At 36.4% G+C, this 14,390-nt stretch overlaps 2 protein-coding genes and 1 long non-coding RNA gene across 4 annotated transcripts; 2 read left to right on the top strand and 1 right to left on the bottom strand.

The window, feature by feature from the left end:
• The first annotated feature begins 279 nt into the window (after positions 1-279).
• Positions 280-2,861, top strand: LOC103874660. Its single transcript, XM_009153094.3, has 12 exons — positions 280-689; positions 802-933; positions 1,028-1,187; positions 1,275-1,374; positions 1,454-1,542; positions 1,621-1,699; positions 1,797-1,862; positions 1,941-1,988; positions 2,086-2,132; positions 2,236-2,344; positions 2,453-2,517; positions 2,615-2,861. Exons 1-12 carry the CDS (start codon positions 527-529, stop codon positions 2,676-2,678), a joined length of 1,122 nt encoding a protein of 373 aa, XP_009151342.1. The 5' UTR covers positions 280-526; the 3' UTR covers positions 2,679-2,861.
• A 16-nt stretch (positions 2,862-2,877) lies between these two features.
• Positions 2,878-8,728, bottom strand: LOC103874661 (LRR receptor-like serine/threonine-protein kinase ERL1). 2 transcript variants are annotated; one of them, XM_009153095.3, is made up of 27 exons: positions 8,392-8,728; positions 7,888-8,026; positions 7,731-7,802; positions 7,571-7,642; positions 7,426-7,497; positions 7,232-7,303; positions 7,059-7,130; positions 6,888-6,959; positions 6,729-6,800; positions 6,593-6,661; positions 6,436-6,507; positions 6,285-6,356; positions 6,127-6,198; positions 5,980-6,051; positions 5,823-5,894; positions 5,662-5,733; positions 5,517-5,588; positions 5,356-5,427; positions 5,212-5,283; positions 5,072-5,143; positions 4,925-4,996; positions 4,767-4,838; positions 4,604-4,677; positions 4,399-4,530; positions 3,975-4,313; positions 3,531-3,904; positions 2,878-3,444 (listed from the first exon to the last, which is right to left on the bottom strand). In XM_009153095.3, the coding sequence occupies exons 1-27, from the start codon at positions 8,465-8,467 to the stop codon at positions 3,112-3,114; spliced, it is 2,904 nt and encodes a 967-aa protein (XP_009151343.1). In that variant the 5' UTR covers positions 8,468-8,728; the 3' UTR covers positions 2,878-3,111. The 2 variants fall into 2 exon arrangements, with proteins under 2 accessions (XP_009151343.1, XP_009151345.1); XM_009153097.3 differs by having other exon boundaries at positions 3,531-3,901; positions 8,392-8,724.
• LOC117126286 lies at positions 8,546-11,057 on the top strand. The gene is made up of 2 exons (XR_004448848.1): positions 8,546-8,751; positions 8,794-11,057. It is a non-coding gene; the product is annotated as an uncharacterized LOC117126286 (long non-coding RNA).
• Positions 11,058-14,390: the final 3,333 nt, after the last annotated feature.

The following is a 14,390-nucleotide window of genomic DNA, read 5'->3' as shown; positions in this document are numbered from 1 at the left end:
TTTTAGTCAAAAGACCTACAGGTAAGTCGTTATAACGAACGCAACTTTCATATATTTCGTTTCTTCCCCTTATCTTTTGAAATTGCAATTTTCTCCCTTGACTTAGAATCCAAGGAAAACAAAAATTATTGTATCGAAAAACATTGATTGAGGGTTTGTGGAAACCATTTATTATACTAAGGGGTCTACTTTATGAAATTTCAAAAATAAAGAACCAAATAGAAAATTCAGAAATTTGAATTTATGAGCTGTACATAAGAGCAATTGATCACCGTCGTTTCACATCCGCGCCAAACTGAATTTAGGGCCGTTATCTTCTCCTTCCTCTCTCTCTCTCTCTCTCTTCTTCTCCATCTCTCTCTCCTAATTTTCTGGAGAAACTTTTTTTTTCCAGAGGTTCTGCGGGAAATTGATTGGAGGAGGAGGAGGAGGAGGAGGAGGAGGGAGAGAGGGAGAAGAAACATCTCAGATCCTTTTGTAATTTGGTTGAATGTGAACCTCTCCCACCCCGTTTCCAGCCTTAATCATGATTCCGAGTTTATCTGGAGAAGTTTTTTCGTTTGAGGAATTCGACATCGATTTCGAATTCGACGCACCTCGTTTCTACGATTTCTCCAGACCTGAGCTCGATTCCGAGACAGAGGAGATCGAGTTCTGGTTCGAATCCGCTGGAAACTATCCTCCTTCGCGTAAGACACACGCAAAGATTGTTTTTTTATTACAAAGCTTTGTCCTTTTTCTCTCTATCTCTCTCTCACAATGTTTTTCTTTTTCTTTTTCTTGTCTGGTTATTTTATTCAGCTTTTAGCCCAAAGTGCAATTGGAAACTCGAGCCGCTTAAGCAAATCACAAACATCATCTCCGAAACTAAGCCTGTTGAGATTTCAAAACCGGTTATAGAATCCGGTCTGAATCGAAAAGATCAATACAACGGTACTAATGATGATGATTCCTCTTTCTACACTTGGTTTTGCGTCAATTCATTATTGAGAGGCTTTAACTTAAAGTGTGTATTTTTGGTGTTCAGGGTTCATTTATTATAACCAAACAGTTAAAGATGTCTCAAAGACCAAACCCAAATCAAAAACGAAATCATGCTGTAGCTCAACTTTAACAAGACCTACGGCTTCTTTACTTGCAAGGCAGAACAAACCATTAGACGTTTACTCTGTTCAACTTCTGACTAGGTACTACTAATGAATGAGTAAATTACTAATGTGAATTTGCTTTTTATTTCTTTTGGCTTCAACAAATGTTTTTATTTGGTGCTTCAGATGTCAGAGATCATTAGCAAAGTTTGGTGGTAACTTATCTCCGATCTTAGACTCTAAGTTGCAAAACCAAGACACCAAAAGGCCAAAACTGGAAGCTAAGGTCTGTGTTATATACATATTTATGGACTTTTGAATTTGTTAATACTAGAAATCTTTAAGCTAATTGTTACTGTGGTCAGGTGTCTCGAGTTAACTCCAACAAAAGATCGAAACTCACTGTTCCAAAGGAACCGAATCTCAGAACTGCAGAAAGATCTGAAAGACACAGGTAATCATAATCTCTGCTGCTTGTCAATAAGACAGTGTTTTGGCTTCGTTATAAACATGTTTTCTGTGAGAGTTTCAGGTCTAAGGTTAACTCAGAAACCGAGCAGAATGCGAAATCAAGGATTAGTTCATCCAAAAGAAATGCTACAAACAATAATGTATTACCTGTTCACTCTCTTTGTTTTTCAATCTTGTTACTACATTCTCAGAAGCTGTAGTTAAGAAACAAAACTAATGTGTTGGGTTCCTTTGCAGATAAATGTTGAACCTTGTTCAACACCTTTGCCAAAAAGTAATACTCCACGGTCTCAAGATCTTCAGGTATGACTAATCTGTCATATTATTATTAGTCGTAAGTTTTTATCCGCCTCACATTAACTAAAAATAAATTATGTTTAGGTATTTGGCTTAAGAACATTACTGAGAGCAAAGGAACGCTCTTCAAACGTAAATCTCAAATCCAACATATGAAGCCATTTTCAAATGTTTTCTAACTTCTTCGCCTCTATGTTCACACATTACTAAACGATGTCTCATATTGCAGGCGAAAATTGATGCCGTACAAGAGAACGTTGCTACTAACTCCAGAACGTTAGTAGTTCATAGCTTTAAGACTCTATAATGCTACTACCTTTCTTGCATAGCCATAGTCTAGTTTACCTGCTAAAAACGTTCCCACGTGCATTCTCTGCAGGCTAAAAGCCACTGATTCCTCAAAGGGTAGTAGGTTAGTCAAAGGAAACCACAGCAGAAAGATAAATTGCCAAGTGTATGGATCTAATATCTGCACTCTAGACTCAAAGGTAAATAATCAGCTTTCTTCCCAAAAAAAAAAAAAAAGAACTCATGAAAAGTCCCATTGTATACAGTAATAGTATTAAAGAACTCTAGAAACTTCCTTTTCTTGACAGAGATCAAGTAAAGAAGAACTCCCTGAACCAACTAGCATCAAATATGGAACTAAGAGCTCTTACAGGTAACTAAAACAATCTAATCTACCTCAATAGTTCAAAAAACAACGGGCCATGACATAGTCACCACTGATTTTTTTTTTCTTTTTTTAATTTGAACAGGAGCCTGAATTTATGCCGGAAATTCGATTCACAGGAAGTTTCAGGGAGCCTAATCATTGCTTAATCTTCACATTGAAGATGTTATGATAATGTTTAATACAAACGCCTTCCTATGTCTACATATATATATATAGAAACGTGTATACTTGTTTAGATATATGCATAGAGAAAGTGATTTCATTGATTCTTTGTTGTGGGGTCATACATATGTAAGCTATTAAATCAGAAGACTAAAGACTTTACAGTACTCGTGAGCAATATTCTTGGGAGAAAACAAACATTAACTTCACATATCCTTTTCTCATATAATCTTTGTTCTTGTCTTTAATGCTTCCCACACCAAACATACCTTCTTTTTCCTTACCCAAAATACCCCTTGTACTAGTCTAAATTAACTAAAAAACCATCCTTTTCTTCTAATCAGCAACACCAACTTCCTTGGGAATCAAGAAAGCAAGGCAAAAACCCTAGAAGAAGCTTCTTTCAAAGTTGACATCTTATACGCTGCTTTTGGAGATAACTTCATGGAACTGTTCAAACCATTGCGATCCTTCTTCACTCCTCTCTTGCTGCTGTTCCCTAACTCCATAGTTTGTAGGCTTTTTTGATGGATCAGGAGAAGGGAGCTTCTTGGCCACTTGCATAGATGGAAGAAGAGAGAGCAGAACCCTAGAGACTTCAAGCATAGTGGGTCTCTCTAAAGGGTTACGCTTTGTGCACAAAAGAGCTAGCTTGAATGTCTTCCTGATATGTCCCAAGTCCATACAAGTCACAGTAACCTCTGGATCAACAGCTTCCATCACAGTATTATCATCAGCCTTTGCCAAGATCTGCAACACAAAACAAAACACAAATTTGACTCAATAGTTCAAGACCATACAAAACTATATCTATAAGTTTGAAGTGATTCATGTACCAGTTGGTGCAAGTTAGATTCGTTATCCACTGCTTTCTTCCCGGTAAGAAGCTCAAGAAGAACAATCCCAAAGCTGTAGATATCAGATTTCTCATTGAGACGTGAAGTGCGAGCATACTCTGGGTCTATATAACCAATAGTCCCCAAAACATAAGTGGAAGCATGCGTTTTGCTAGTTGGTATGCTCTTAGCAATCCCAAAGTCTGATAAATGCGCCACAAAGTTCTCATCAAGAAGTATATTCGATGATTTGATGTCACGGTGGATGATCCGAGGAGTGCAATCATGGTGAAGATAGGCAAGTCCTTGCGCAGCTCCAACAGCTATCTTCAACCTTGTCTCCCAATCAAGCTTCACTTTCTTAGATGTCCCTACTTAGAAAAAGAAAACAAGTTAAAAGCTTTGTATTACACTCCATGAGCAAAATCATTCTTTGGAACTTACCATGGAGAAGGTCCCAAAGAGAGCCGTTTTCCATGTAATCATAGAAAAGAAGGTTTCCGACAGAAGACAAGGCGTATCCGTGCAAGCTGACTATGTTTCTGTGTCTGATGCGTCCTATGGTCTCGAGTTCTGTCTCAAACTCACGCAAGTTGTCCTGATACTGATTGTAGAGTCGCTTGATGGCAATAGGTCGGGAAGTTTTCAAAGTGCATTTGTAGACCGTGCTTGAAGCACCGTATCCAATTATGAACTTCTTGTTGAAATTCTCTGTTACTCTCATGATATCATCGAATGTGTGAATCGCCATGTCCATGTGGAGAACCACTAGCTTGGTTGAGACTGAGAGGATCAAGAGCAGAGAGGTATTCAACATCTAATGATTAGAAGATGAGTTAAGAATTACAATGAAGGCGTCATTCATTACCTTCGGCTTGTTTGGAGGAGGAGCCTTTTAAGATTTCCTTCTGTTGCTTAGATTTGACAACCACGATGAGTATCATACATAGGAGAGTGATGATACCGAGAACAATGCAGATCACAACAGCTTTGGAGAATACTACAAAGAAGAAGAAAAGAAAGTAAGTTCAGATACTGAAGACAATGGCTTAGAGGATAAATCTAGAAGATACCTCTGGACTTAGGCAAAGAAGGACCGCAAATAGATCCAACCCAATTTCCACAAAGATATGGATTCCCAAGGAAGCTATACAAAAAGACAGAGAAGCAGTTTTACATCAAAAATGATATGCTTTATTGATCACAATGACAGACTAGTGAGAGTAGCTTCATTACCTGGCTGGAGCAAAACGTGAGAAGTTTTTCATTTGTGGGATTATCCCGGTGAGATTGTTGAAGGAAACATTCCTACAACGTTTTTAGAAGAAATGTTGGATTGTTAAATCTTCATAGAAATATCAGTAAGTGAAAACATTTCTTACAAGAGAACTTACAGATTGATAAGAGTGAAGCAGTTTGTAAGCTGATCAGGGATTTTACCATGGAGCTTGTTGTTATTCAATATTCTGCATAAATTTTTATAAGAACTACATTGATTTTCTGTATAGAATGGGAAAGATAAGATCATATGGTTAGCTTACAAAGAGTTTAAATTCTGCAACTGGCCAAGTTCAGTGGGAATAACTCCGGAGAGCAGATTGAATGATACATCACTGCAGGAGTAACAGAGAAGTCAGGTAGAAACAGATGGTTATAAGTTTAAAGCAACTTTGAGTCTTACATCATTTGAATGCTTCTAAGGTTCCCAAACTCTGCAGGCAGTTGTCCATTAAGATGATTCCGGCTGAGATTTCTGTTCAATCAAGCAGAGTACGCAAGTTAATAAAAAACAAGTTTGCAACCTCAGGGTTGAATGAGGACTTACAATATGAGAAGGTGTTCTAGACCACCAAGGGTTAATGGAATAGACCCTGAGAAACTATTGCCAGACAGATCCCTGGAAATAAAATAAATAAGAAAAACTTATGTTTAGCTGGTGCAAGTACAAAACCAACCAAAGGATGTAACAAAATGGAGAAGACATACAGTTTGTCAAGATTGATTATATGTCCAAGCTCAGCTGGTATTTTCCCCTTGAAATTGTTCGATGAAAGATTTCTGCATTTAAAGGTCACTAAAATGTTTACAGAGATGCAATGTAGTGTAGCGCATTTTAGAGAAGGAAGCTCACAGATAAGTCAAGCTCCCCAGATTGCGGAACGCCAACGGTATGGATCCATTCAAGAGGTTCCCATGAACATTGCTGATAGCAAGTGAAAACCGAAGTTAAGTTTGTGAATATAAGAAGAGTAGACAATAATTTCACGAAGATTCATTCACATCATAGCTTACAATTGATTCAAGGCTGCGCATGAGCTGATGTTAGATGGTATTGGCCCTACCAAACGGTTGTTGGCAAGATTCCTTTTCATGTTTTAAACAAAGTTACAATAAATTAGAACTAAGGACTCTTAAAGAAACCAAAAAAAAAAAAAGAAGGAAAACTCACAGTTCAAACAATTGCTCAAGCTTCCCAAGCTCAGGTGGGATACTTCCCACTAGTTGATTATCGTTTAGTTGCCTGCAAAATCAAGAAAATGAGTATATGAATATGCAGAAGCTAAGTAAACAGATTTAAAGTTTGAAACAAGCATACAGGTAGCTGAGGCGTGACATGTTGCCTAGCTCAGGTGGGATGGAACCAGTGAGTTTGTTGCCATGAAGATACCTATTCCAACAAAAACATGCATTTAGACATGCCACAAGCTGAACATATGAAGCATTATTGTGGTTTATACAAAGAAGAAGACTCACAGCTTCCCGGTGAATGAGAGATTGCCAAGTATAGGTGGGATAGGACCCACTAGCTCATTGTCACTCAGATCCCTGGGAATGAGAATATGTCAAATGAGCCAAGTTCGATATAACATTTTGGTATTACTTTATCTTTATGAACAGAACTTACAAAACAGCAAGAGCCTGCATTAGACCAATGACTTCTGGAATTTTTCCCGTCAATCTGTTTCCTTGTAGTGACCTTCAAGAAAAATATAAAACAAAGTTCAGTAACCGCATTTTTATTCATAGATCAAACCAAGGTTGAAGTGTTTCTCAATACTCACAGAGTAGCGACTTGAAGAAAACCGATGTTGTATGGAATCTCTCCAGTTATCTGATTATAAGATATGTCCCTGTAAAATCGAAAAAGACATTAAGTCCACAGTACTGTTCTATGCTGGAACTCAAATGTACACATACAGGATCTCAAAGCTTGTGCAGTTTCCAATGCTCTCCGGGATAGTTCCAGTTAGATTATTGCCTCTCACATCACTTGATCAACAAAATAACACAAGTTTTAAAACTCAAACTTAAAAAAAAATAAACTCTGGAGAATGCAAGCGTATAGGATCCACTTACAAGTACCACAAACCGGTGAACTGACACATATCAGAAGACAATGTTCCAGTCAACATATTCCCACGTAAGCCGCTGCAGAGAGAGAGAGAGAGAGAGAGAGAGAGATCATGTATTAGAAGGATAAATAAGTATTCACTTTATGAAGTTGAAGGACATGACTATTGAACTTACAAGTACTGTAGAACTTCATTCCAGTAGAGCAACCTTGGTATCTCACCCGTTATATGGTTCCCAGCAAGATCACTTCAACATCATTGATTAGAAAAACAAAATTACATGTGTGAAGATCAGTTTCCAAATTTGATGCATATAAGTAAATAAAAGTAGGTTAAAAATTAACTCACAGTATCTTAAGATTTGGAATCTGTGTTAAGGTTGCAGGTAGTGGGCCTGTGAGCAGATTGTTCTTTAAGTTCCTAATACATCCACAAGTTGAAAGGTTCAGAAAAATCCACAAGGAAGAAGCACAAGAAGACAAAAGATGGAACTTTAAAATCAGGGGGAAAAGAAGAAAAAGGTAAAATAGTATAACACATACAGAGTGTCCAGCTGCTTGAGTTTGGAGATTGAGAAGGGTATGTCTCCATACAAAAGATTATCAGAAAAATCCCTGCATATGAATCTCAAATATAAGACTTGAAAGCTTAAAAGATAAGTATGTTTTACCATGAGAAAGGACTTACAGATAAACAAGAGAAGCACAGTTTCCAATCTCATCAGGAATTTGACCAGCCAATTTATTCCCTTGCAAGTCTCTGCAAGTAAGATTAAAAAAAAAGCCTTTTAATAACCACAATCTACCACCACTAGTGAAACATTCAAAGAGAGAAGTACACAGATTACATTGATTGCAAGTTCCGTAGATCTCCAACAGCTGGAGATATCTCCCCTCCAAGGTTCAGATTCGATAGATTCCTTGAAAACAAGAACAAGAAACTATTATGACCTTTAAAAAGAGGAGAGACCATTCATTAGTACAAAACAAAAAAGAGATTCTTACAGAGAGACAACGGAGAAGCTAACGTTGTCGCAGAAGACACCTCTCCAGGAACAGAAGTCACTGTTGTGAACATCGTCCCAGTCCAAAAGCATGTTCACTACGTTGCTGAATGAGCCTTTTATCGCCATCAAAGCTTTCCCTGTGGATTAATTCGAAAACATTCTTCTTTAGTTAAATTAGAATTAGAATGAAAATATCAAAGAGACAGTCTTTAAATGGTCCTGGAAGAGGCATGATATATCAGTGGTTTTCTTGGGAAATAGTTAGAAAAAATTGCATCTTTTTGAAGAAGAAGAAGAGGCCAAAGCTAAGAATAGGGTATAAAAAAGTTTTCAACTTGAACTCTTCTTTCTCGGGGAAACCAAACTGTTTGTTTGATGAGAACTTCTTCTCAGTGTCTAAAAAGAGAGTTTTGAAACCAAAGATTTGAATCTTCAAACAGAACCAGTTAAAGACAAATGTAATAGGAAGAAGAGACAACAACAAAGAGTAAGAGAAAGAAACCTTCGTCGTTCATAGGAGAAGCAACACCAAGCAGAAGAAGCATGAAAACCAACATTAGCTGCATCATCTCCTTCATTTTTTTCCCTTCGTCTTGTTCCTTCCTTCTCTGAGACTCCTTTTTCTTTCCTTTTATGGTAATAAGCCAAAACCACTCGTTGAAGCTGTTTCTAGTTAGAAACCAAAGAGTAAACAGCAAAGCAGACAGGAAACAAGAAAAAGAAACGAAAGTTCAGGCTCCCACTGCCATTGCTGGGGAGAGAGAAGTAAAAACGCACAGGAGATTAGCGTGAACAGCAAGAAATGCAGAGCCAGAGATGTTAATAAAGAGAGAGAGAGAGTTGAAGAAAGATGGAGAGTGAGGTAATGTACAGTCTATATAACTAGGAGGGCTGAGTCCATGAGAGAGAGAGAGAGAGAAACTACGAAGACCACGACAAATCTGTCAGAGTGAGAGAGAGAGAGTATATATCACTTAGCAGCATTTGATCAAACATTAACCATGATACTAATGTCACCGTTAGCCACTCTACTTCGGATTATTAGTACATGATCACATTCATTAGTTAACGGAGGAGTAACGGCGTTAGGAATATTGAAAGGTTTGATTTTGACGGGGACATGACCCGCCGTCTGTTGTAGACGCCGTTTTCCAATGCTGGGGACGAGTGCGATTTTACAATGCGTGTCTGATCGTACGGTGGATAATTCGTGTACACGGTTAATAGCGTGGGTCGGGATGTGGAGAAACTAGACAATGCCTTTTCTTGTGAAAGTTAGTTAATGCTTTGATAGTGATTGGGAAACACCGGTTGGACCGGTTTAGGGTTCTGTGGTTATCCTTTTTATCGACCGTTCGTTTTTTTAAGTGATTAGAAAACATACCTCATGTTGTTATATTGATGTGATTTTTTCACTCTTGTATAGAGACCATGCCACATGTTGGTTTTTTATGGATTGTTTTCACAATTAAAGTTGCATGATGAAGCGAAAAAATAGGTGAAGTTGTACCTTGTGATAAATACGAAATAAAATAAACCTTATCCCATAAGTCCAAAAGTAAAATAATCTATGATTAGTGTTGTATCTAATTGAAATGTTTTTGAGAAAATAGTTTGGTATAAGGATTTTTCTGCACTGGTTTGGATCTTTAGGCTACAGTCCTTTTACGTGTACAGTCGTACTACACAGTCTTAACCTCCCTATCGGTCAAACGTTTGAATCTTTTTGTATATTTTGAATATTTAGGAAGACTATACAGTTCCATTAAGCTGTTAATTTAATTTTCAGTTAAGTTCTTATTTACACAATGATTGTGATGTTGTTAGTTGTGACTTGTGAGGATTAGTTGCATGTATTTATTTGTTATTGTGTTCACCGTAAAGTAAGAACTAAATAATCATCTTTGTATTTAATGTTGGAGAAAAATTTGTATCGACGACGCCAATAAATAATAAATGAAAACAAAAGGTGCTTAAATAGGTTCAGCTACAAGCGTCTGTAGGCTCTAAAGGTGCATGGGTTCACAGCTATGGCCTATGCGAGAAGACCACACTGCTTTTAGTGTAAATAGAATTTTTCTAACTTGTATTTATTTCATCTATTAATTTATCGGTTGTGCAAATAGTAATTTATGATACAAGATGTAAGAGAAAACGAGTTTATATTTTCATAAAAGCTCGCAGGCTTCCACTTCCTATACTAATGTGACATACCTCTATAACGTGGGCATATATTATTGAAGTTATAAAACAATAAACATTTATGTTTTACTTTTATAAAAGAGGTAATTGACAACAACAACAACAAAAACGTTAAAAACAAATGAGGTAAATTTGGTTCACGTTCCACTTCATGAAAAGTACACTTTTAATTTATTTTAAACTGGTAAATCAGAGGATAGAATTACCCCAAAATACATTTTCATTTAAACAAAATAAATACGCAAGAGAATTAATGATGCTTATATTAAATGTTGTTATGAGCTGTTTTAAGACCTCCCATTTGGCCATTCTAAAGGGGCAATGAAAATTGGAACAGGTTAATTGAAAGACAAATGCTCATGTCCATTTGATTGTAAAGAGTGTGATATCTAAATTTTTTTGCTTAATCATATGTAGCGCGTGGTTTCCCTTGTGGTTCTCTTTTTTATCTTGTTAAGGAGTCTCACTTCTACCTCGCTATCTTCTGTTTTGGTCTGCAATTGAGGTTAATTCTTTTGTTTCACTGGTGTGTATTGGTTTGTTTGGATCCCATATATGAATGACAAAATGATTCTTAGTGTTAAAATAGATATATAAAAAATATTGTTTATAGTGTTAGAGATTTATCCTGAGGTCGTTAAAAAAAAAAGATATCCTGAGGGAGAAGAGTTAGTGGATAAGTGGCAAGGTTGACACGCCAAGACATGTATGCTTCATTAGTTAAAAGCTGAGACAAAAGCTGAGACGATGGTTGTATCAGTAAGTAGTAACTGATTTGGGACTGGCTTGCATCATCCCTAGGGGAACTAACGGTGGGCAATGCACCATCTTATCCCAGCCGTTGAAACTAGTTCTAAAAGCATTATTTGCTAGAGGTTTCCCAATCTAGGTTTCTGTTTAGTTTACTACTTTTGTAAAAATAATTGAGCCGTATTAATATCGTTATGAATTTAGGTTTAGTTTTTTTTATAATTTTTTTTCCGGTTGGTTTGTTGTTTTGTCTTGTATGTTTTCTTTTTTTTTTTGATCAAAATGTCTTGTATGTTTTCAAATTTGCATTTTTAATAGAATTTTGATTCAATGGAACTCTAGTGTTTTCTTAATCTCGAAAAAGAAAAACAAAAATAAAATTTAGTACGAATTCGCAAAAAACAAGATAGGTAGTATCCATCCAATAGAAAACAGACGTACTGACATATGAGAAAACAAGTTTCTTTGTTTAAGCTTGTCTTTCAAGTATATTTGCTTGAGTATTATTGGATCTGGCGCCGTATACCATTTTGACATTATGGTAGGTCTCCCACAGAGATTTGAGCTCGCTAAGCTCAGATGCGAAGGCTGGCCAATCTTCAGACATCTATATCATTTTTACTAATTCTTGAAAATTAGTGACAAAATGATTAGAATAACGTCGATGGCGAGATAAACATTTTTAAGTTCACGTTAAACTCTTGAGTTCAACATGTAGTGACAAATTTCCTTGTAACCACCACGTAATCCAAGTAGATCAATTGATCCATCTTGTAAACGTAGAACCGAACCCGCTCCACTTGTGGTGTCATTCCATGAGCCATCCATGCGGCAAGTGAAAATAGGGGTCTTTGCGTGGTTTCCTGGTAAAGTTTCTGAGATGGTTTCCGTTAGATCCAATGGAACTCTGGTTATACATTTAATTTGTGACTACTTCTTAGCAAGTACTACGTATATCAAACGAATGTGGTTAGTATTTTATGTTGTAAAGCCCACATCCAATAAAACCATGCAAATTGCTTTGTTACTCCATCTCGTTAACCAAACGAATTAGGCCCAATACTTGTAACAAATGGACTTGTTATAATTCGAACATTGACCTTGATGGCCCATTGTACTCGTTGTTCAGTTTTCATGTAAGTCTTTTTGAGGTTTTCAGTATAATATTTTATTATGGATCCTAGAAAGGATAATCATTATTATTTCAGTAGCCATTAGCCAAAATGCATGCTTTGGTCTTTGATCCCGAGTCCCGACTGATAGCACAAAGCATCGAAAATCGGCCAATTCATACATCAACCAAAGACTGCTGATATCACTAAAATTACTATATAATTGATTTGTACTCTCTCAAATAAGATGTCGAGTTGCAGTACTTAGTAATCAAATTCACGGAGAGCTAAGACAAACAATAAATCTATTAGTTATGTGGTTAAGCTAGGCAAACATGTCTTAAATGTAAATAACAAGGTTTGTGAACAAGTGATTGTTCGATTGATTGATTGGGGTTTTAAGACATATATGGAAAGCGTTATACTTAGGGTTTCTATTCAAAAAATCATGATTATAAAGATATAGATACTAAGTATATAATGGATATTCTAGAACTCAAACAATAAGAATATTAGATCAACTTCCATATTTTTAGGTTATCTATCGCTGGATCTAGGACCTTAGTTGTCGCTTATTGGTCTTGAGAAAGTGTCGACCGACTCCAAAAACGGGGGTGTCGATCGATACACCTTTCAGCCCGTCGATCGATACAACTAATGAGTAGTCGATTGATGAACCTTCCAGGAAGCGTTATGCACGAGTTTGACGTGTTCACTAGGTTTAGCTAAATCAGCTTCCACTTGTTTCTAGCAATCCTAGCATAATCTAAACTAATTCATACAGAGAATCAAGCTTCTGCTTGCGCCCTAACATCTATAGGCAATGTCCTAGTTAGCTACTCTAGAACACATACATTAAAACAATTTAATTGATGGATATCCTAACATTATCAATTCTATATTTTGGGCAAATCCCTCATGAATATCTGAACTCTAAATCTAACAAGGAGAACTACTCAAACATAGCAAAACAATTCATAACAAAGAAATATGAAAACTGCATAAATAGAATATAGTAGAAAATTGGAGTTCCAATCACAAATCTCTGAATGAGTTCTTGGATCTTCTATCCAAACGTAAGACTCTAAGTATTTTGATGTATGGAAGTAAGAAAGTGTGTGTTGCCTAGAACAGTGGCAGAGCACATAAATATTAGGTTAAAAATAATCAGGGGTAATATGGTAATTTTTATTGGACTTGGGCTTAAAGTCGACTAGAACCAATTTGGCTTTTGCGCGCTTCGCCGTTGATCGACAACACAGAGTGTGTGTCGATCGATTATCATCCTCGATCATCGATCGCTAGGCTGGTCGATGGTCAGCTACGGGTCTTTATCATTTTATCTCCAAAATGCATCAAAATCACCACATTTCCTCCAAATCACTCCAAAACCTGAAAACATACTGAAAAGACTTCAAAACAACTATAATGTATATACCATAGCTAAAAATGAGTAAAATTCATGGTATATCACTCCGAGACTTACTCTTTTGCTTGTCCTCAAGCAAAACAACAAGCAGTTTTTCTGGAAGTGGTTTGACAGCAGAGACTCACACAATTTAAAAATTCATTATCATTACCTCTACAATGTTGCAAACCATATCAAATCAATCTTAACTTAGAAGTATTTTCTATGCAATATTCTAATTTAGCAATCATTTCCATTCATCCAGCAACTTAACTAATCATGTGTGACTAACCCTTCTACTGACCTCATTTCATTCACATAAATAATAAAGGTGTAGGCTTTACTTTGGGAGTATCGATCAGTAGACACATGGAATCAACTCAAAGAAGTATCTAGAACTACATGTAACCTTTTCTCGTTTCCATTCTCTCTTCTCCCTTCTCTGAATCTAATTTTTTTTACTCGGCAAAGTCGTAGGCGAATAGTAGGGTCATCGATAATATATCTACCACTCGCTTCCAAACAATGTGTGATCATTCTATTATAGTAGAATAATGGGGTCGCATGAGACACTCCTACCCCTCTACACCGCAAGAAATTATTTCAATCTTTCGTAAATATATATGGATGCCAAAGAGAGGTGGAAAGAAAACCAGGGACACTAAGTCTAATACCTTCCAGACTTGCAGGAAGATTCCAATCTATAGGCAAGTTCTTAGTTAGCTACTTTAGAAAACATGCAATACGAACAGTCTAATTTATGGATATCCTAACACTTAGAAATTCTATATTTTAAGCTAATCCTTCTTGAATATCTGAACCCTAAATCTAATAATGAAAACTACTCAAATATAATTAAACAATTAATAACAAAAAAATATGAAAATTGCATAAACAAAATATAATAGAAAACTAGAGTTCCAATCACAAATCTCTGAAGAAATTCTTAGATCTTTTCTCCAAACCTAAGAAAGCGTGTAAGTATTTTGTTGTATGAAAGTAAGAAAGCGTGTGTTGCCTAAAACAATG

Source organism: Brassica rapa, chromosome A06 (assembly GCF_000309985.2).
Source record: "Brassica rapa cultivar Chiifu-401-42 chromosome A06, CAAS_Brap_v3.01, whole genome shotgun sequence".
Taxonomy (NCBI): domain Eukaryota; kingdom Viridiplantae; phylum Streptophyta; class Magnoliopsida; order Brassicales; family Brassicaceae; genus Brassica; species Brassica rapa.
The sequence above is the reverse complement of the archived record's forward strand: the minus strand, read 5'-3'. Positions and strand labels throughout refer to the sequence as shown.